Here is a 21,399-nt window from a genome sequence, read left to right as displayed (position 1 = left end):
TATTAAACACTTGGTATGTTTTGAGCAACAGGAAACACACCGAGGATGCAGTGATGAGCAAAGTTCAGTCACTGGCCTCAGGGAATTTTGTCTAGTTGGGAAATAAAGTTAACAAATTTTACAATAAATAACCTGGTTACTGCTCTGGGAGCAGGGGTGGGGGAGCACTTCATACAGATGAAGCTCAGGACTGGAAATGAGAGGACATTTTGAAGTAAGTAGACTGTGTGAAGTTAGTTTTCCCCAGGAAGAGACACCTTGGCCAGTCACCCTAGTTCATGCAATGAGTTCAAAATACTGTGGTGGCAAAACCTATACATGCTTATTAGAGAGGGGAAGCTGAGTCTAGCTCAACTGTACAGTGGGGATGAATCTGACCTCTTTTGGAGGTCAATGCCAGAAAACATTCAGGCAAGCAGAAAGGAGATCTGCCTGCCTGGGAGGGAAATAAACAAAGAACAACGGTGGTCTGCTATTTTATGTGCAAATGCAGATGGAACTCATAAGTTAAGGTCAATCATTATTGGAAAATCAAAGCTGCCCAAAAGTGTGAAAGAGGACACAAATGCATTACCTGTGATATATAAACCTAGTAAGGATGTTTGGTTCACCAGATAATTGTTTTCAGAATGATTCTTTCAAAACTTTGTTCCTGAGGTCAGGCATTTTCAACTTAATGTTTTAGGATTCCACGAAGAGGATGTCAGGGCCATGTTACTTCTGGACAGTTCTCCGGTTCACTCTTTCACCAAATCACTAAGCAGTGAGGATGTGCGAATAAAATGCATGTTCTTTCTCCGTAACACTTCAACCTTGATTCAACCAATGCATCAAGGCATGATCTTGAGCCGCAAACGACTTTATAGGTGGAAGCAACTTGAAGAGAGTCTTGCAATTTTTGAAGAAAGTGATGATGAGCAAGATAAAGGAGAAAAAGGAGTTTCCAAGATTAAAATCTACAACATAAAAAGTGCAGTTTTTAACTGGGCCAAGAGTTGAGAAGAAGTAAAACAAATAACTATAGCAAATGCATGGGAAAATCTTTACAAAAAGGAACCTGAATATGATCTTCAAGGCTTAGAAGATGGAGATTATAGAGAAATCCTTGAGAAATGTGGGGAGTTGGAAACACATTGGCCGAGGATAGGGTGTGGATTAATGGGGATGATGAAGAAAAGGGTAGCTCCCCAAAACCAAAAAGTGGAATTACAAAGGAAGTTATTCAGAAAGGAGGAGGAGATGAAGAACAGACTGCTGAATTTCAATTATCTGCTGTAAGACAGAGGTTGGACCACCTACTTGACTTTGTTGATGCCACACTTGAGTTTCAAAGGTTCCATTTCACACTGAAAGAGATGCAACAAGAAATAAAAAACAAAACAAAACAAAACAAAAAACCAAACAAACAGTTCCAGAGTAGAATCCATTCTAGAATTGGTAGTTTTTTGAAACCTAGGCCTTGTATTGGGTTCCTTCCATATGCCTTCAACTTCTAGTAATTAGATCTTGTGTTTAAAGTTTTCTGTAGATGTGTGATGCAGACCTGTTGTGAATTGTCATTGTTTTTATCAACTTATTTCACTTTGCATAGCACTGCCCACTTATGTATTGTTTATAAAACATACAATTTAAAAATAAATTTGTTTCTTTAAAGTATAAAAACAAAAACTGGGATCCCTGGGTGGCGCAGCGGTTTGGCGCCTGCCTTTGGCCCAGGGCACGGTCCTGGAGACCCGGGATCAAGTCCCGCGTCGGGTTCCCGGTGCATGGAGCCTGCTTCTCCCTCTGCCTGTGTCTCTGCCTCTCTCTCTCTCTCTGTGTGACTATCATAAAAAAAACAAAAAACAAAACAAAACAAAAATTAAAAAACAAAAACAAACAAAATACTGTGGTGGCAAAGAGGTTAAGCTGGAGTCAAGTTTAAAATGTTCCCCTGTGAGACGCCTGGGTGGCTCAGTGGTTGAGCATCTGCCTGTGGCTCAGGGCATGACCCGGGGTCCTTGGGATCGAGTCCCTCATCAGTTCCCTGTGGGGAGCCTGCTTCTCCCTCTGCCTGTGTCTCTGCCTCTCTCTCTCTCTCTCTTTCTCTCTGTGTGTCTTTCATGAATAAATAAAATCTTAAAAATAAAATAAAATAATAAAAAATTCTCCTAAGTTCTCATACTAAAGCCAGCCTTATCCTAACATCAGTGAGGAACCGCTGGGGAATTTCAACGTGCTTATACTTGAGTTTTAGAAACATTTCCCTGACTGCAGGTAGATGAAGTGGAAAATATACTGGGGTTAGGGAGTGAGGAAGATGCAGTCACAGAAATGCATGGGGAAAATAAAAATCTTCATAGAAGAATGGCTGTAGATATGGAGATTGGTAAGACTGGATTCTACCATCTGGGACACAAATCTAAGATTATTCATTAGGCACAAGCCCAGGAAGAATTTTATTCTTTTATGGTGATTCCCAGATCTTGAGATTCCTCTCCTATCATTAACATCCTTCAGTCTAAACTCGTCAAGTATCATCAAGCAATAAAGTAGTTCCTGTTTTGTCCTTATCAGCCTTATCTTACTTCTTTGCTCATTTGCTACCCACTGCCCCGCCCCCCCCAACCTCTTACCACTAAGGTTCTGAAATAGAAAATCTGGAAATATCAGAACAATTAGTACTTATCTCTTATTGAATTCCCACAAGGCACTCAAAGATGTGATGCTGTGAAAAAAATATGGTAAATTATTACTTAAATTGGCCTAAATTCTTACTTAAGAAATCTTGATCTAATACTTGTGATAAAAATAAGGAAATTATAAAAAGGTAAATAGTGTTAGAAACGAAAGTGATTTTGCAGTTAACATCAAAATAACTACCAGTTTATGCATATATATTTTTTTCAGTTCTTAAAATTGTCAGAAGTCGGGCTAGATAATAAAGCAAAATGGACAAAATGCTGATAATTATTGAAGCTGAGTGGTGTGTATCTGGGGGTTCACTATCTTATGTTCTCTACTTTTGGGTATGTTTGAATATTCTGTAATATAAATTTTCTTGAAAATGTTATGGCAGTATTTTGTGTGATGAGTATTCATAACTGGGAAATCATATTTTAATTTTGCTAAATTACTTGATCAATTTGGATTTGTGGGTCTGTGGGATTCACATGTTAAGTTTCTTGAAGACCATTTTACATTTATGTATTTATTTAAGTCCCGATTTGTTTCAAATTATTGATGTGGCCCATAACATATACTAGAGTGATCTCTTAATCCTAAAAAACAAGATATATTTGGGATCCCTGGGTGGCGCAGCGGTTTAGCGCCTGCCTTTGGCCCGGGGCGTGATCCTGGAGACCCGGGATCGAATCCCACATTGGGCTCCCGGTGCATGGAGCCTGCTTCTCCCTTTGCCTATGTCTCTGCTTCTCTCTCTCTCTGTGTGACTATCATAAATAAATAAAAATTAAAAAAAAATAAAAAAATAAAAAAACAAGATATATTTCCCAAAATAGAGTAACTGAACCTCACAGAATAATTTTCACAAATAACTAAATATGTAATTGCATTTCACATTTTGCTTACTAATGACATTTTGAAGTAGTGATGATTTATTCCTACTGCTTCTTAAATCAAAAAGATTTATGAAAAATTCAAGGTGAAAGTCACCTTAATTAAAACTGTGGAGAAGATGGCATGAATTGCTTTTTCTCTTTTTGTTAGAAAACATTCTAAAGCAATTAAACAAGACTCAAGAATTGTAGACTCAGCACTAGTTAATGTAAGTGACCACTCTCCAATGTGTTCCGCCAGTGGCAAGATTGTATATACATTGGAAAAGAAAGAAATGATAACCCAGATTCTCTTTGAGACCTACCGATTCAAATAGTCTATAGTTGTTCATTTTCCAAATTTTTCATTAAGAATAAAAGTAAACACTGATGCATTATTGGGACGATACCCAAGCCAAGGGAAGAGCCCCACCCAGGATACAAAGGATCAGTTCTGAAGAGATTATGCTGGAATTCTGTGTTTTGTCTGAAATTCAGAAAGCATTTTCTCATGGATGCAATTTTTCTCATGGTGAGTTGGATCCCAGAAAAGTCCACAACCTTAATTTAACATGGAGTAGAAGTGCGACATGTACTGATGATGTTAGCAGCATACAATGCCAATGTGTTGGAATATTCTGACTCAATGATCTCCTCTTACTCCAGGAGTAAAACTCAAGCCCCTTACTCTCCCAAAATGCCTTTTTTGTCCTGCTTTCTACTTCCTCTCACACCTCCCCTCATGCCACTCTCCTCTCACCTTCTGTGCTCCAATCACATTGGTTTTTCTTGAGATCCTTGAATAAGTCACGTGTGTTCCCACCTTAGAGCATTGGAGCTCCTTCTTTCCTCACTTAGATGCTAGTCTTTCTGATATTAGGAAGACTGGTTCTTTCTTGTCCTTCAGACGTTCAAAAAAAATATATATATATATCACTGGGAACACCTGCCTAGTAGACTCAACTTAACTATTAGGTTTTTTCTGACACCCAATGTAAATTAACCACCTAGTCATTCTATTCTGTTATCCTGTTTTAATTCTTTGTAAAGCTCCAAAAATCTATCATTCAATACTTTCTTGTTAATTTATTTGTCTATTATATATGTCCTTCTACTAGTATGTAATCCTTGCATCCCACAGCCTAGAAGAATGACTAACAATAGTGGCTCCCCAATGCATGAGTCAGTGAATTCAAAAAATGAATTCTACAGAACTACTGTAGGTGGTAACAGAGACTCTGTTACCAGAATATTCATTCAGAGTTACATCCTCGGGAGCCAAGACCACATCGTCTGTATCAGCCCTGGTAGTTTCAAGGCACTAGAGTTGTCTCCAACATTCTGGGATCAGAGAAATGGTGCTGGAGACCTGCCTCTGAATATGGGGCTGGTGGTGGGATGGTGTGAAGATTAAGGACAGCACCGTGGCTGATGGCAGAGAGCTCTTGGGCAGTTTTCTCTCCTTCTTATTTTGCCTCTGCCTTTTTTCTCCCCTTCATTCTCACCAACCAAGAGCATGGCCAGGACAGAAGCCAGCTACCAACATTAACTGGCCAGCGAAGGATAAATCTTCTCTTTTTCCTTATCTCCTGTCCTTCTTCTCTTTCTCTCTTCCTTCTCCCCACTCACTTCCCCTAATTTCCTCTATTCTGCGCTCCCTTTTCTTGCAGGCTTCAGCTGGTGCTGCTAGTGGTAAAGCTGGAAACTCAGACTGTGCCAAGCACCATGTCTGGCATGCAGTAAGTGCACAAAGAATGCTTGTTGACTGACTGAATGAATGAATTGACAGATTCCATTCTGCAGCCAGTGGAATGTTAGAAGCAGATTATTACAGTATATGCCAAGTAGGACAGAGTCTAAAACTTTGCCTAAGTCAAAACACATTACTTCTCTGACTTTCTCGAGGCACTAGCAGACTTGTCACTTGGCTGCTGAAAGGACTTCGATTAGTTGGGTGTGATGATTTTTTTTGTGAAGCTGACGGGATTTATGAGAGACTCAATTTTGAGAGATTTAAAAGGAAAAGTTTCAAGTAGAAAACTCTGTGAATTCAACTGTTTTAAAAGAATAACTCCTTACAGTAATAGGTAATGGCTACTATTCTTAACTTTCTAAACTGACTATTTTGATTGGGTTAAGACCTCTTTTTTCCTTCAAGGAGACTTCCTTCACTAGATGCTCACATACTATTACAGTCTTTTCTAACAATCATTGAAAGAAGGAAAATTCAATGATAAAGTTTAGTGGCATAGTTGATTCACTCTGCTTCTGAATCAGGATTAATCTGCCTGTATGGACTCATGAGACCAGACTACTCATCTGCTCAGTTGCGTTCTTTTTTTTTTTTTTTTTTTTAAGATTTTATTTAAAATCTTACACAGAGGCAGAGACACAGGCAGAGGGAGATGCAGGCTCCATGCAGGGAGCCTGATGTGGGACTTGATCCCGGGACTCCAGGATCACACCCTGTGCTGAAGGCAGGCACTAAACCACTGAGCCACCCAGGGATTCCCCCCTCAGTTGCATTCTTAAATGTATCTATTTGTATTTTCTAGAATCATCCAAGAAAAGGAGTTGCCAGTTTAGCAGGTCTCTTTGTCTCCATGCCCTGACAAGGATATATGACCTGACTGTGCCAGGGAGAAGACTCTAGCTCACTTAACAGCTTCTTTGCCTTTGGATTCTCACACAATGACATCACTTAGAAGCAGCTGCCTCATCGAAGTCATGAAGAAGGTGGGAACCCTCATGCCTGCTGAGTTTTCTGGAATAATGGGCAGCCTGAGGGCCAGTTGCAGTAAAGTCTTCTGTGCAAAACTTCTCTTAAAACTAGTGAGAAAATCCTTGGGTGCCTGGGTTGTTCAGTCAGTTAAGTGTGGAACTCTTGATTTCAGTTCAGGTCATGATCTCAGGGTAATTAGATCCAGCCAAGTGAGGCTCCATGCTCAGTGCTCAGTGGGGAGTCTGCTTGAGATTCTCTCTCTCCCCCTTCCTACTTGGGTCATGCAATAAATAAATAAATAAATAAATAAATAATTTTTTAAAAACAGTGAGAAAATACTGTAAAAAGCCACTTTTACTTTTACCTAGAATTCAAGCAAATTTCAGTGTTTAAGACTTGGGTAAAGTCTCGGCAATTGGAAATTGGGATTCACCATAATTTTTAGGCTTCAATCTACAACGATTTTTAAGGACTGTTTTTGGGTATGCTTGGGTTTCACATTATGCCTCCAGTCTTACCCTGTGCATAAAAGAACAAAAGAACTCTGAAAGAAGTTTAGGAATTGAAGTGATCACCTGGGTGTCAGCCTAGCCTGCACTTTTCTCCTGCCTCCCATAGCAGTCTGTTCTCCCAGTGAGGTTTACCTTCCTGTTGGGTCCAGTGGGGAGCCCTGATTGGTCAGAGCCATTCAGGTCGGGTTCACCCTCTGGCCACCATGATTGGCTAAGGTACCCAGGCATAGACCAATCAGGACATGCCATTTCTCTGTCCACAGGGATTATTTCTCAATGAGTGCAAGGCCCAATTCAAACTAAGGAGATGAGAGGTTTTCTTAAGGAGAGGTTTGCTTGCATTTCAGAGAGTAACTCAAAGAAATGATCTCTTCCTGAATATTATGCTCACCAATGTGACATCTGGAATGTATGAACCATTTCCCTTCTATTAAGGGAGCCATCTGAAGGTAAAGCCAAAATATGGAGGAATACCCAGCCTGGAATGGACACTGTGAAGCCACCAGCATCTGGTGATTGATTCAACCTCCTGTTACTGTTTAAACCACTTTGGAAAGGATTGTTTGTGACTCACAACAGAAAACACTCTAAATGTCATATGTATAAACTGTTATTATAATACTTCTCTTAAATTTCATTTGTCATTAATATCGATCAGGGTTGCACGAATGATTCACACAAGGAAATTCTTTGGCTTGAAAGGTCAGATCTAGAGTAGAACCTAAGCAGAGTTGTAATTTAATATTTGATGACTCTGACACTGAATTCTGCACATCAGTAAAAATATATTTATTTTAAAGATTTATTTATTTGAGAAAGAGAGAGAGAAAGCATGCAGTGGGTAGGGGCAGAGGGAGAGGGAGTGAAAAACTCAAGCAGACTCTGAGATGAGCTCAGAGCGGGTGAGGGGCTGGATCTCACGACCCTGAGATCATGATCTGAGCAAAACCAAGAGCCCACACTCAACTGACCATGCCACCCAGGTGACCCTCAGTAAAAAGATTGAGTTATTCTAGTAAGTATATCTCAGGTTTCTTCCTAATATAAATATGTAGTTCATCTAATTTTAAAATCATTATAGCAGGTAACCAGAGATATTGTCAGAACATTTAAAAAATAATTGAATATATATTCAAAGAGGAACAATTCAAGACCTTTTAGGAACTTTGTTTTGCCTTGACAGAATTAAGTATCAATCTTCTCTGGAAATAACTATGAAAAATCAATAAGCATATTAGTTGGAAGGGTCTCTATTAATAGAAAAACAGTGGGTAATTGTTGCTGTAGTGTCAAAAAAGCATTAAAATGCATACTTTACAAGTAAATAGTCACGTTTAAAACATCTATTTCTCCTTTGTGGAGAAAATTAGAGTTAGATGGGAAAATGAATCCTAAACTGCTAATTTAGCTGAAGTATAGTCAATAATTGAAATCAATTGAAGCTTTAATTGCATCCTATTCTGTGAATGCATTTGCTTGCATCATTACTCTTGGGGTAGAAAGAAAAAGCTGACTTAAGTAGCTTTACAAAAATTGCTTAATAATTAATTCACCTTCTCAAAAGTGGCCAGAGCACTCAATGAGTGAGATAAACTCTGAGGATAACAAAACTGAATTAAACATGCCTGTTATGGGTAATCCTGACTGATCTCTTAGTTTGTTTCTTCTTTTCTCTGTAGAATTGGATTAGTAGTCATAACAGGCAACTCTGGCTTGTATTTGAGTTCTGTTATTGCATTTCATTTTTGCCTAATGAAATGGGTTATAGAAAGTATAATTTTCTTTCTCTTTCTGAGGTCTAAAGGCATTGGCATATCAATCAGATGAAAAAACAAATAATTTTGAGGATTAATTACTATCTCTAGTGATGCTGAAGAAACTCCTGGCGCTTTGTGCTACTATAGCTGTGTTTGTGACTATGTTTTGCTTGTAACTGATCCACATACCTTCATGCATTAAAGTATTCAAACTGAGGATAGTCAATATAGTTGAAAGATAGATTAAAAGACCTTTGAGTATTATAGTACAAGAAAGCGGAATACCAGAGTCAGTATGTTCCTATGAGTCTTAGTTTTATATTTTTAGCTAGACACTGCTTGACCAGTTGAATAAGAAATAGAATAAGGAGTTATATTTCAAATACTAGGATGATAGCTGATTGTGTTAATGTTTGTATTTTGGAGGTTTCAGTAAATATGCAGTACCCACAATAGTTCTGGTAACATAATATGCACTTAATAAATTCCTGCCAAACAAATTAATTAGAATCACAATGAATAGATCGCCATTAGTATAACCTGACTATGTTCATCAAGGATTTGAGTAGGTTTAAAAAATACATACAGTAATAATACACTCTATGCTAGTTAATTGAATTTAAAAAAAAAAACATAAAATAAAAAAGTGATTAAAATAAGTGAATGAGAGAAATTAAGGCAAAGGGAAAGCACAGGCAGGAAAATAGTAAATCTATGGTAAGATTGGTGTGCAGAAGTGCATATGTGTAGTTGCTAGAGGTTGGCAACAATTGTCTCTGTGCTTCCTAGTGGCCAAAGCAAAGAAGGAAATAGGACCAATTACATGGAAATTGGTGTTCTTGAGATAAAACAAAACCAGTTATGCAAAGGAATCTCAGCCTTTCTTTGACCAAGAGGCCTGGGAGTAATTACTGATGGGTCCTCATTTATGTAATAACCATCATCAACATTGCCAGACTTGCAGTTAAGTAAAACTAACTCATAAGGGCCCCAAACAGTACAATTTAAGCATGTAGTTCTTTGATAAGGAACACTGTACTATGATGGTAAAGGGAACTCACTTTGGGATCAGACATGTTGATATGAATACTAGTTTTTATACTAGCTATGCCTCTTCTGTAAAATGATGATAATTAACAACTACCTCTGACATCACTATCAACACACAATTAGGCATGTGTCTTAGCACAGTGGCATAGAATAAGCACTCAAGGGTTGGTTGTTTTTATTTTTATTTTCTGTTTTAGTCTGGAGAAAACATTTAGAATAATAGGAGAAGTGAATGTAAGTACTAACTTTCTTAATGAGACTTTTATTGAGTTGTAGAGAAGATTGGAGTTGTCATTTCGGCCCAGAACCCAAAGTGCAGATAGGTAATCGATTATGGAGCAAGAGGCAGACAATAGGGGTAAAGTTCCTCTCACTGTGAAAATGCCTGAAAGGAATGGACATCCCTCAGAACCTGCAGAAAGGTGGGCAACAGAACTACCCTGCAACCAGAGGCAGTGTTAAATCTGCCTCAGAAAACGGCTCTCCTTCTGCTCCAGTGTGTGGATCAGTAGTGTTGGAGTCCTCAACGTCCTGGGCCATATGTTATGACTGCTAATAATGTGTCCTGGACACTTCTCAAAGCAAAAGTTCTATCATTGTTCATGTGACCACAGAAATACTTCACAAAAAAGTCACTTAGAGAACATAAAATTGTAAACAAGGTAGCTAAATAGTAAAGCCTCTCACATAAGAGATGGGCTGGATGAGAATCAATATTCATTTGTTAATTTTTGTCAGTCTACAAAAGGCTTGAACATAGAGGCACTTATAAAGGAAGAAGTGGCAAAAAAAAATCTTTTTTGTTGTTGTTGTTGATTTCAATTACCTCTACCCACATATCTAAGCAATTATTGGAATAAAACTTGAGACCTCTGGAGAAGGAGCCCTTTGACCTTCTTCCTGGAACCACACCGTTTCCTAGTCCCTTGCCCACCTTGTGCCAATCTCTGAGACCATGCCTCTTAGCTCTTCTGGGGAAAACAGACATTTTGAACTGGAATACAGGTTTCAGATCTCAGCTTTAATCCTGACTTGGAGAGATGAATGTAAGCCATGTGTCATACACAGTCTCATGGAATCTAAATGCTGGGGACAGAGAGGGCAATTCTTTCCTAGGGAAATTTCTGTAGATAAGGTGAAGATAAAGCTGAGTCCAAAATATTGGTTTCAGTAGGAACAAAGCAAGTACAAACCTGACTCTGAGGGAGAATCAATTCCAATGAATGTGGAAAACAGTCTCAGAACAGAACACATCTCAGTTACTTGCAATTAATTGACTTTAAAAATCACAAAGATTAAAACCCATCCAGTGGCCTTTAAAAATCGAGTCCGTGACTTAGGGAATACTATATATTTACACAGTACAGGTAACCTGGTTTTCCAAGTGGAGGGGTATCTCAGGGAGATTTATTATCCTTTGAGAAACAAGTGAAATTTCATATGGGATGCGAACCTGTGCACAGATCTTGCAGTATTCACTGAAGGCATTTAGCATAGAAGGAGGACCTCCAAAGTAGCTCATAAGAAGAAAGGAAAGTGATTACACTCCATTCCTCTGCATCACTGAAATATTTATTAGAGCTGTAAGAAAACTCGGGGCCAAGCAGCAGCACATCGCTTCAGTTACTTTACAAGATCTTTTAAGAAGAGCTGTTTGGGGTAAAAGGGCAATTTTGGGTAAAGAAGACTTTCTTACTATCTGTTACATTACAGAATATTTTGTTCTCTTTTAGCCACCTCTAAAGACTCCTGGGTGACTTCCATGTTATAAGAGGTTTGTAGAGCCGAGGCAAATATGTTGGGTGGAGAGAGGATTGGGGCTCAAAGGTAATAGTGACCCAAAAAAGTTCAGGAGAGTTTTTAGGTGACACCAGAACAGAAAATGAAAGTTCTAGTTTCCTGCATAGTGACAAATCCCAGAGGAACCGAAAGGGGCTCTGGATTGAGACAGAGCCAGATTGTCACTTTGTCATTTAATCTGAATTAAAGCACAAGCTAAATTTTGTTTAGCGTCCTATGAAACCTCATAGAGAATTAGTGCTTAGGTTGTCGTAGATCACTCAAAAACTCAAAGGAGAGTTTTTAAAAATAGAGGTTCTGTTCCAAGTAATTCTGTAACACTGAAATACATTTCTACTTTGAAATGTCAGCTAATAAATAAAGTCTGACCTTGGGATGCTTTTCAGGGGGTGTATTAATGAATGTCTGAATCAATTCTTTCTTGAAACAGTCTTTGGAACAATTGGTTATCTTTAGATTAAAATGCGACTTTACATGTAAGTGTGTTTTAAGTGTAACATATCTTGTGTTTTGCAAACTAAATGTCTCAGATTTTGTGTTTCTTTGGAGGATAGAAATGTTGAATGAGTTTTGGGTTGGTTCCGGAAACTTTAAAAGTATTTGGGTAAAAAGTAGTGTACAGATACCTTAAGAAGAAAACCAGTAGCTTTAGATGCTGGTGTTTAGTTTCAGTCACAAGCTTTTCCATTAAAAAGAAAGAAAGAAAGAAAGAAAGAAAGAAAGAAAGAAAGAAAAAAAAAAAAAAAAAAGATTTCCAGAGGGCCAATAGGCGGCCACATGCAGGATTCCTGAACAGTGGAACTTCCTACTTGATTCTGATCTTTTCCTTGCACAATAACAATCGCAGAAGTTTGAAACTGCCCCTTAACCACTGCAACACTTAATGACTTTCTCCCTTGAAAAAAACTGGAGCAATGCTTGACATCCTTTGTGTGATCCAACATTGTTTTTGTTTTGATCACATTCCATTGGGAAACAACCACTTAGCCAAATTTACATCAACACTTCCTATGGTAGCTGTTGGAAACTAAACACAGGCAAAAGTGGTGCTATCTATCGCAGTTCTTGTCGCCTATGAAAAAGAAGTAGATGTATTTTGACTCTTCCTTTCCACACTTTTCCCTGTGTTTAAAAATATTTTGAAGAAATGATGAAGTGTTGGCATTTGTTCATCCTTAAGAATCCACGAAGTAAAAGACATTGTACTGAGCTGTTTCCTAGGGCTGCTGTAGCAAAGTACCACAACTAGGTGGCTGAAAACAACAACGGAGTATTGTCTCACGGTTTTGGGTGTCTGTCGGCAACAAGGCATCAGCAGGGCCATGCTCCCTCTGACAATGTTGGAGAATCCTTCCTGGCTCTTGCTTGCTTTGGAGGTCCACCAGCGTTCCTTAGCACTCCCTGGGAGGTAGGCACATCCATCACTCTAACCTCTGTCTTCACATAGTGCTCCCCGGTGTGTTTTCATGTAATCTCTCCTCTGTGTGTCTATTTCTGTATCCAAATCCCCCCTTTTTACAATGACACCAGTCATGTTTGATTAGGGTTCACCCTAATGGTCTCATTTAAGCGTGGTTACCTGTGTAAAGATCCTATATCCAGGATGCCTGGGTGGCTCAGCGGTTGGGCACCTGCCTTTGGCCCAGGGCGTGATCCTGGAGTCCTGGGATTGAGTCCCACATCCGGCTCCATGCATGGAGCCTGTTTCTATCTCTGCCTGTGTCTCTGCCTCTCTCTCTCTCTCTGTTAATTAATAACATAAATTTAATTTATTAAATTAATAAACACATTTAAAAAAATTAAAAAAGATCCTATTTCCAAGTAAGGCCATGGAGTGAGTTTAGTATTTCAACATACTGTTTGAGGGAAACACAAAACACAACTCATAACACATGCCACCTATACATCTTTCTGAATAATCGTGATGCACAAGGTACTATGCTCAGATTTAGAGAATACATATAACCTTTGGTTTATAGCTGTAAGATGTTCTCTATTTATGGCAACAGGTTGTGGGGCTTGCATAGGAAGAGGATGGAGAGTTGCAGAGCTGCCCCCACAATGCCGAAAGTCCTCTGGTTGATAACATCGACAATGGGCCACCAGTCAGTTCTCAGTCCCTGTAGACCTATTCTCTTCCACTGCTCCTGAGTGCCCTCCTGTCACCCAATAATGCTCAAATCCCATTATTCCTGTCAAGAATTTGAGCTGAGCCTTCTAATTGCTGGTAGTTTGAGGCTACGTGACACTATTTGAGGTGGGAAAAAATGTTTTGAGCATGAACAAGTGCAGATCCACATATATGCCAAGCATAAGGGAGACCGTACCTGGGCCAGCCTGGCTGAGGTCTGTGTGGAGAGCCCTTGCATGCAGGATGCACACTCCCTTCTTTACTTGCTATTTCATGTCTGTATAGTCAATGTGTGTTGTCTTTTGAACTGTGCTATAACCCTCCACATTTCTTTGAATGCCTGTGAATTAAGACGGAAAACTCTGATTTCCTTGTGTAAATCATTACTGTGCAATATTTTGGCATGTAGGGATAAGACCACAGGGTTTAACATCAAAGAGAATTCCTCCCTGTGGAAGGAAACTGAAACAACACTAAGTATTATCTTTCTGCGCTGAAGTCCTAGAGTATTTTATTGTCTGTGACAGCTTTTTGAAAGTTATATAAGTCACTTACTTGCGGTTATTTTATGATATGTCTATGTCTTATCTCCAAATAATAATACATGGACATTTGGAAGACAGGAGTGAAGCCTTATTATTGCATTTCATCCATTCTCAGATGTAATTTTTGCCTCTATATTTTAACATCGCTGAAAGCAGGATGTGTCATACGATCGGCAGGTTGTTACCATCACTGTTGTGACAGAGTTGTCGTGGGTGAACTTGGGTTTACATGGGTGAACTTGGTTGTAGCTCCTGATGATATCACATCAGCTGAGTTATAGGCATGATGAATAATACACACTTCCAATTTAGTCGTCACTTAAATAGAAAGATTACATTATAGTTCAGCAATAAAATAAAAATTATTTATATATAGACGTGCACAGAAATAAAGGGGTAGGGCATAAATTAAATGGTAGTGAAATAGATATTAGTGATTGGAGTGGTGACTACAATTCCATATTTTCTTGCAAAGCAACAAGTAAGCCTTTTAAATGACCTAGGAAAGGAAGAGGGTGACAAGTGGTTGAAGCTTTGTCATATTTTGTACTAAAATGTGGGCCAAAGAACAGCTTATCATATCCAAGCAAGGCGACCAAAGAAAGAAGATATTGCCAATTTCTTCCCAAAATATAAAAGAAAATCCAATGCAATGAGAATTGGTATGACCAACTCATGCATCCCTGTAATCAGCATGGCATGATTGTTTCATTGGTTAGTTGGAAGTGTTTCTCCTTTCTCAGTTGACATGAAATTATAACTAAGATCATCATGGAGCCAATGAAATGTAGTATTTCTTTGCTCTCTCCATGAGTTCTAGCCCTTACACTTCTTGGGAAGACAGAAAATATTTATTGATTAGTTGCCTAGGTTTTACTGATTAAATGGAAAGGTCACCCCATTATTGTGGCTGGCAGGGTGGAGGCTGAGTCCATGTGTGAGAGAACAGGCGGTATTGCCCTAGTCTGTTCGGTTGTGTGCATCTTGAGAGAAGGGTAAGCGTGGAAATGGAACAGGTTGGCAATCCATGCTGTCAGTTACCATCCTTCCAGCATGTTGTCACCCCGAGCCCCTCAGTGATGCCCGGGGAAAGCCTTGTCATGATATTTCTCTTTCTATTCAGCTTAGAAGCCTCTACTTTTAGCTTAATCCATGTACATAAGTACATGCATTGGTTCAGTTCAATAGCTAATTCTATCTCATTCACAAATGACTTTTTCTTAACGTGTTTATTGAATCATAGGCTAATATTACATTTCTAAGAATGGCTCTTTGGTTACCCCTCTTTTTAGTTTGCTGTGCACCTTTTCATACTCTTGCATTGTATAGAGGGAGGATGTCTTCCCCACCTTCGGGGTGTACATCCTGAGGCATCACGGCTGCTAGGCTTTGTATCGGTATTCCCACCATTCAGGATGCATAATTTTGATGCCGCTAATATCCATAAAGCAATCACTCTTAATATTTTATTAAATATCTAGATGATAATCTCAAATTTCATAAGAGATTGTAACAGTACTTCCATTTTGCTTGCTTTTAATAAAATGCCTATTAATTTCTCCTTGTCCTCTCACCTGCAGGATTCATCAAAAAGTTCCATATGCTCTAACCTTTGTGTTTTCTCTCCTTTAAATACTAAGCATTTATATTTGCATAAATGGGTAACGGAATTAATATTTATTTCAGTATGTGTATCAGATACCTGTACCATATGTTCTGGGGTCCTCTAATGCTTCTTCATTGTTTAATCCCGAGAATAACTATACAAATGACATGTAGGTATTGGGAACTGTAGTGTTACCATCACTGTTGTGACAGAGTTGTCGTGGGTGAACTTGGGTTCAAATGGGTGAATTTGGTTGTAGAAGTGTATGAAAGTGTATGAATTACACTTAAAAATTTAAATACGAGAAAAGAGAGACACAAAACGTTTGCATAGCTAAACTTGGTAGATACAGGACACTCTAACCCTAAAAGTCGGTTTCTTTGTTTAAACCTGTGTGAAACCTTATTAAAGTGTGAATTGAGCAGTAAATATCCTAGAACACTAAAGAGTTCTAGAATATTAGATTCCAAAATGAGTCTCTTTATGATAATAGTAACTATAGTGATAATTAAAACTCACCGAGTGCTTCTTTTGTGCGAGGTAAGGATGTAAGTTCTTCATGAGTATTTAATGAACAAAAGAGCTTCGAGATAGAACTCATTATCTTCTTCATATTACAAGCAAAGAAACAGAGGCGCAGAGAGTTGAAGTCATTGGTCTCAGTTTACAGAACTCATCAACAACAGTTCGGATCCAGACTCAGACAGTTAATCTTAGAACCTTCACACTCCATCACTCCAAGTCCCATCTTTTTTTCACTTCACAACTTAAGAAACAAAAGCCCAGAGGACAGGTCTTTGGTTAAGAGTTGCCAAGGATTTTGAGTAGTGTTGTTCGTTACTTTCAGGCTTTAGGAAGTTGGTACATCTTGGGATAGCTTGGGATTTCCAATCAGTAAATAGAAGTAAATAGAAGTAAATGGCAGCTGTGAATATATCCCTCTATTCTATATTTTTTGTGTTTTGCCCCCTGATGACACAATGAAGCAACTTCAGTAACTATCTCACACACACTCACATACATACACCCAGACACATACACACTCATACCCCCACGCTCACACATACTGCCACACACAGATGCACATGCACACGTGAGTTTCCTTCTGCAAAGTCTTTACCCATGAGGTTTTATTGTCTAGAATACCCTTCCTCGAGTCCTATTCTACTCCTCTCTCTCACCTCACTCTGATTACTCACACACATCCTATCAGAACCAACTAAGGAGTATCCTCTTTGGGAAGCTTCCATTTGTCCAGCAACCCCTCTGCCTCCAGCCCCAGCTGGGGTAGAGGAACCTCCACTGTGCCTCCACAAGAATGCTCAGGCATTGTTATTGGATCAATCAGGCTGCCGTGATGAGTCTTCTCTTGGTCAGCTTCTTCAGGGCAGAGAGTAAGTACTGAATTATCCATCCTGGGGTGTATGCTTGACACACAGCGGCCTTTTATAAAACATGTGTTTGAGGGGAATGGGTGAAAGCGGTGATGGAGAGTAAGGAGTGCACTAGTCGTGATGAGCCCACGAGTGCACGGAACTGTTGAAGCACCATATTGTACAACTGAAATTAGTATAACATTGTATATCAACTACACTGGAATTTAAAATGAGAAAAAGCATGTGTTGAATGAACAAATGAGATGAGTGCATAAATGAATGAATGAAAACGAAACATGGGACGAGGCTGGAGAAGAACTTTTGTCACTAAGCCACCTCATGCCATCTAGATTTTATGATATGGGTCGGAAGTGCTTAGTCATATATTTTGAGGGCATTTTTTTCAGTCTGTTCAGCCAAGAGACTTCCTAAATGGGGAGTGGTAGAGGGCTTGAAGCAGGTGTGGAGGAGCAGTGGCTGTCATGAGAGAAACTGCCTGGTCAGTTTCTGGAAATATTCCCCTTCTGGTGACAGCATCCTGAGTCAGGTGAGAAGGCCGCTTAACCCAAGATGCCAGGTTTCATGCAACCCACGGCCACCTGGAGAGCTACTCAGCAGTTTTATGTGTTTTATGGGGAAAAAATTCATCTGCATGTGTATTAAAAGTGATCAAACAAGAGAAAAAAATATATAATGGTGTTTGAAGCTGTGAAGTAGAATGTTCTGAACTGTGGGAAGAAAGCTCATATAACCTTCAAGCCAGCCTCCTCTCTACTGGTTGGCAAAACGTTAAAGACATTTTTTTCTTTTCCAAGGACTTTTACAAGTGGATTGGTGTTTGACTAAATCAGACTCTGGACTGTGCTGCCAGTTTTCACTGCCTACTCACTGTGGGGGCTGTGGAGTGATTCGAACAAAAAAGACTGTCTACTAAAAAGTGAGGTTACCAAAAATGTTATGAAAAATTGATAATACATTAGAAAAAAACCTGAGTGCAATGTATTTTTCACTGAAGAGGAGAGAAATGTCTCCCTATTAGTTAGTCTAGTGAAAGGAAAACAGCTCTGGACATGGAATTCGAAATCTGGACCTGAACATAAGCTCTCCCTTCCACTGGCCGCAATCTTGGACAAGTTATTCCATTGCCTTGAATGTTGGTTTCCTAATCAATAAGATGGCAAAATAATGCTTACGTCACAGGGTTATGATAAGCAAATGAATCAATGTAAGGAAAAAATAAGTTGATGTCTGAGACCAACTCAATAACATTCATATCTTTTGTTATTTAGTGGAAATTAATAATTGAAAAGCTACAGTGTTTACCAAAACATGTCTTTTTTTTTGAGTCAATAATCTCAACCACAGTTTTAATCAAGAACAAAATTAAATATTAAGTTCCTAATACGTTTTTAATATGGTATTTAAAATTTTTTCAATATTTACTAATCTTCAGCAGAAGGCGCTCAGTGGGATTGGTTGAGAATCCTTGCACAAGGGAAGAGCAACATTATAAATACAACCCAGGACGGGGTCAGTGGCCAGATGATCTCACAACTTGGCCTCATTTTCCTGGGCATTCCTCAAAAAAGAGGGAAGGAAACAGAGAATAATGCAGCTGAGTGGTGTAGAACTCTTTTAAATCAGTGACTCCCGGGTTAAAAAGAAGAAAACCAACACAACAAATCCCCAAATGCGAACTCCTTGGTCCCACTTCAGTTCTGAAGAATCAGACTCTTTGGGAGTAGGGCCAGGATCTCTATATTTTTAATAGGTTCTCTGGCAATTCTTATGATCCCCTCGGAGATGCACTGTCAGAAGTAATACCCCGAGGAGGCCCTGTCGTAATACTTGGAGATTTATAGTAGTTTTTTCTGATGTCACTAATCGTGATTCTAAAGCCCAAGGTGTAGCAAAAGATATTTGTCAGGTATGCAAAATTCTGCTAGAGCGAAAGTGTGAAGACTATTCATCAGTTATGTAAGATGTCATTTTTTTTTCTTTCACTTATTAACATGTGATCTCCTTTTGCATCTTAATAGACTCTTAGTAATGGTATTTTAGAACTTCTTTTATGTTGATGTACTGCTTTCTTCATTCAGGAAACATATCTGTGAGTGAGGCTTTATCATTAAATTGTTTTCTAGGTAGCAGCACTGCTGAAGCTCCCTACTTTTGATGCCTAATCTGTACAGCTCCGAGAAGCAGGTACTATTATTACCCTTGAGCGAACACATAGAAGAGATGAATGATTTTCCCATAATCACGCAGCAAGTATCAGTGCCGAGATTTGAGCCCAGATAGTTTGGTTTTCAAGGCTCCTCACTCTTACTATCATTAGGAGGAAATTCATTCATTCAAAAATGTTTATTGCTCATGTATTACATGGCAGGCAATGTGCTAGGCACCAGGGGAATATAACTATGCCTAAAAAATATTCCTGCCTTCCAGTTGCTTGCAGTCTAGCATGAGAGACAGGCACGGAAACAGGCAGCCACCGTGCAGAGTTCAAAGTAAGACAATGAGGGAAGCCCTAGGAACTATAAGGGCAGGCTGATCACCTGGACTAGGATTAATCACACCCTGGTTTAGCGTTGGCCTTGGAGCCTAGGCTACCTGTATTTTAATTCCATACATATGGTGTGATAGCCAAGGGCATATGGTTTTAACACATCATGCCTCAGTTTCCCCCACTCGAAGATGGGGTTAATATTGGTGTCCAAGTCATAAAGTCATCATGAGAAAAGAACACAGTAGCACTTGCGGGTTATAAAGCATAAAGCGAGGGCTCAATACACATTGACATACACAAACTATTGAAGGCATCTAAACTTAGGGCTGGGGACCCCTGGGTGGCTCAGACATTGAGCGCCTGCCTTTGGCCCAGGGCGTGATCCTGGAGTCCCGGGATGGGGTGTGATCCTGGAGTCCCGGGATGGGGTCCCACATTGGGCTCCCTGCAAGGAGCCTGCTACTCTATCTACCTGTGTCTCTGCCTCTCTGTGTGTCTCTCATGAATAAATAAATAAAAAATCTAAACGGAGAGCTGAAGGTTGTCTAAGAATGAGCCCGGGAACAGAAGAGATCATCTAGGTCTGTTCAATCTGATAAGATCTTGCATTGCCAATACCCTTTTGCAATGCTAAAAGCCTCCCTCACTAGAAACACATGCATAATACAAACCTTGAAAAAAAAGTTAAATGACTCGTCTGGCAGGGAACTATATAATATACTCATCCTCTGTTGATTGGCCAATTGACAAAGTGAAATAAATAAGAATGAAAAAATATTTAAGTTTTCACACAGAATTCTTGCCCCCCCCCTTTTTTTCTCCGAGACCTTGTGTGCAAAACCTTTGCTATCCTTACTGATTACTCTTTGTAATCCTAAGAATCTCCAAAACAGCCTTAAGGATACTTTTATGATGTATTTTTCCCTCTCACTTCTTTTTTCCTCCAAGGTTTATCTATTCCATAATTATATTTAGTTCAAAGTTCAAATCTCAGACTCATTGAAAAAAATATGTAGATTTTTAGTATTCCCTTAGAGAAAAATCCTGGTCTGCATTTTCCTTGTTTTGTTAAGCCATTTGTTTAAGATTTTTAAAACTCAATTTCTACTATGACGTTTTTTCATGACAGCACTGCTCCATTCCCCTGGAGAGGCCTGGATCAAAAAAGAAGTGAAATCTAAACAGCTCAATGACAATTCATGGTATTATTTAGCCCTTGCTGACATCTAATAGAATTAGGTATAGCATTTATCAGGTCAATTTCTTTTCCTTGGACTGACAGATGGGCAAACTAAAACTTGAAAATAGAGAATAAATGATACTGGCAGATGAAATCTGGCAAGTAACTGAAGTTCTGTATGAACTATGTCACCTCTTACTTAGGTCACGCAAGGTGAAATTGGAGATTATATCCTTGGTGTCCCTTCTTCAATTAAAATGGATCCCTCAATTAAACTGGATTGTGTTTGTTTCTGCCAAACTCTGCTTCAATTATCAGTGATGACTACTGCCAAATTTATTGACGGTGATGAGTAGGTCAGGGAGACTGATGGGTTACCCACTGAGGGCATCTATTAGCAAGCCAAACCTGCAGCAATCCTGCTGTAAAAAAATTGCTGCTTCATTGGCAATGGGCCTGATAGTCTTGAGCAGGGATTCCTGACCAGCTTCCTAGTCCAGTTTCTACTCAAACTTCCTTCGCTGGCTCATGAGAATGCTGTGGCATTAGTTTTATTCAGGAAATAAGAAACTGTCTTGAGAAAAAGTAGCTCATGAAATTACCTCAAAGATAAACATTGCAAGAAAGCATAGTTATTTGATACCTAAATGCAAGTTATTTGTTTAACAAATATTT

At 39.1% G+C, this 21,399-nt stretch overlaps 1 protein-coding gene and 1 long non-coding RNA gene across 2 annotated transcripts; both read left to right on the top strand.

Moving 5' to 3' along the window:
- The first annotated feature begins 318 nt into the window (after positions 1 to 318).
- On the top strand, positions 319 to 1,496 carry TIGD7 (tigger transposable element derived 7). The gene is given in 2 exon segments (XM_072803783.1): positions 319 to 1,129; positions 1,132 to 1,496. Coding segments are annotated over 2 exon segments (1,176 nt in total).
- A 14,845-nt stretch (positions 1,497 to 16,341) lies between these two features.
- Positions 16,342 to 20,981, top strand: LOC140619945 (uncharacterized). Its single transcript, XR_012019707.1, has 3 exons — positions 16,342 to 17,972; positions 19,180 to 19,240; positions 20,674 to 20,981. It is a non-coding gene; the product is annotated as an uncharacterized lncRNA (long non-coding RNA).
- The last annotated feature ends 418 nt before the right edge of the window (positions 20,982 to 21,399 follow it).

Source organism: Canis lupus, chromosome 28 (assembly GCF_048164855.1).
Source record: "Canis lupus baileyi chromosome 28, mCanLup2.hap1, whole genome shotgun sequence".
Lineage (NCBI taxonomy): Eukaryota > Metazoa > Chordata > Mammalia > Carnivora > Canidae > Canis > Canis lupus.
Note: the sequence above shows the minus strand (reverse complement) of the source record. Positions and strands in the feature narration are given on the sequence as shown.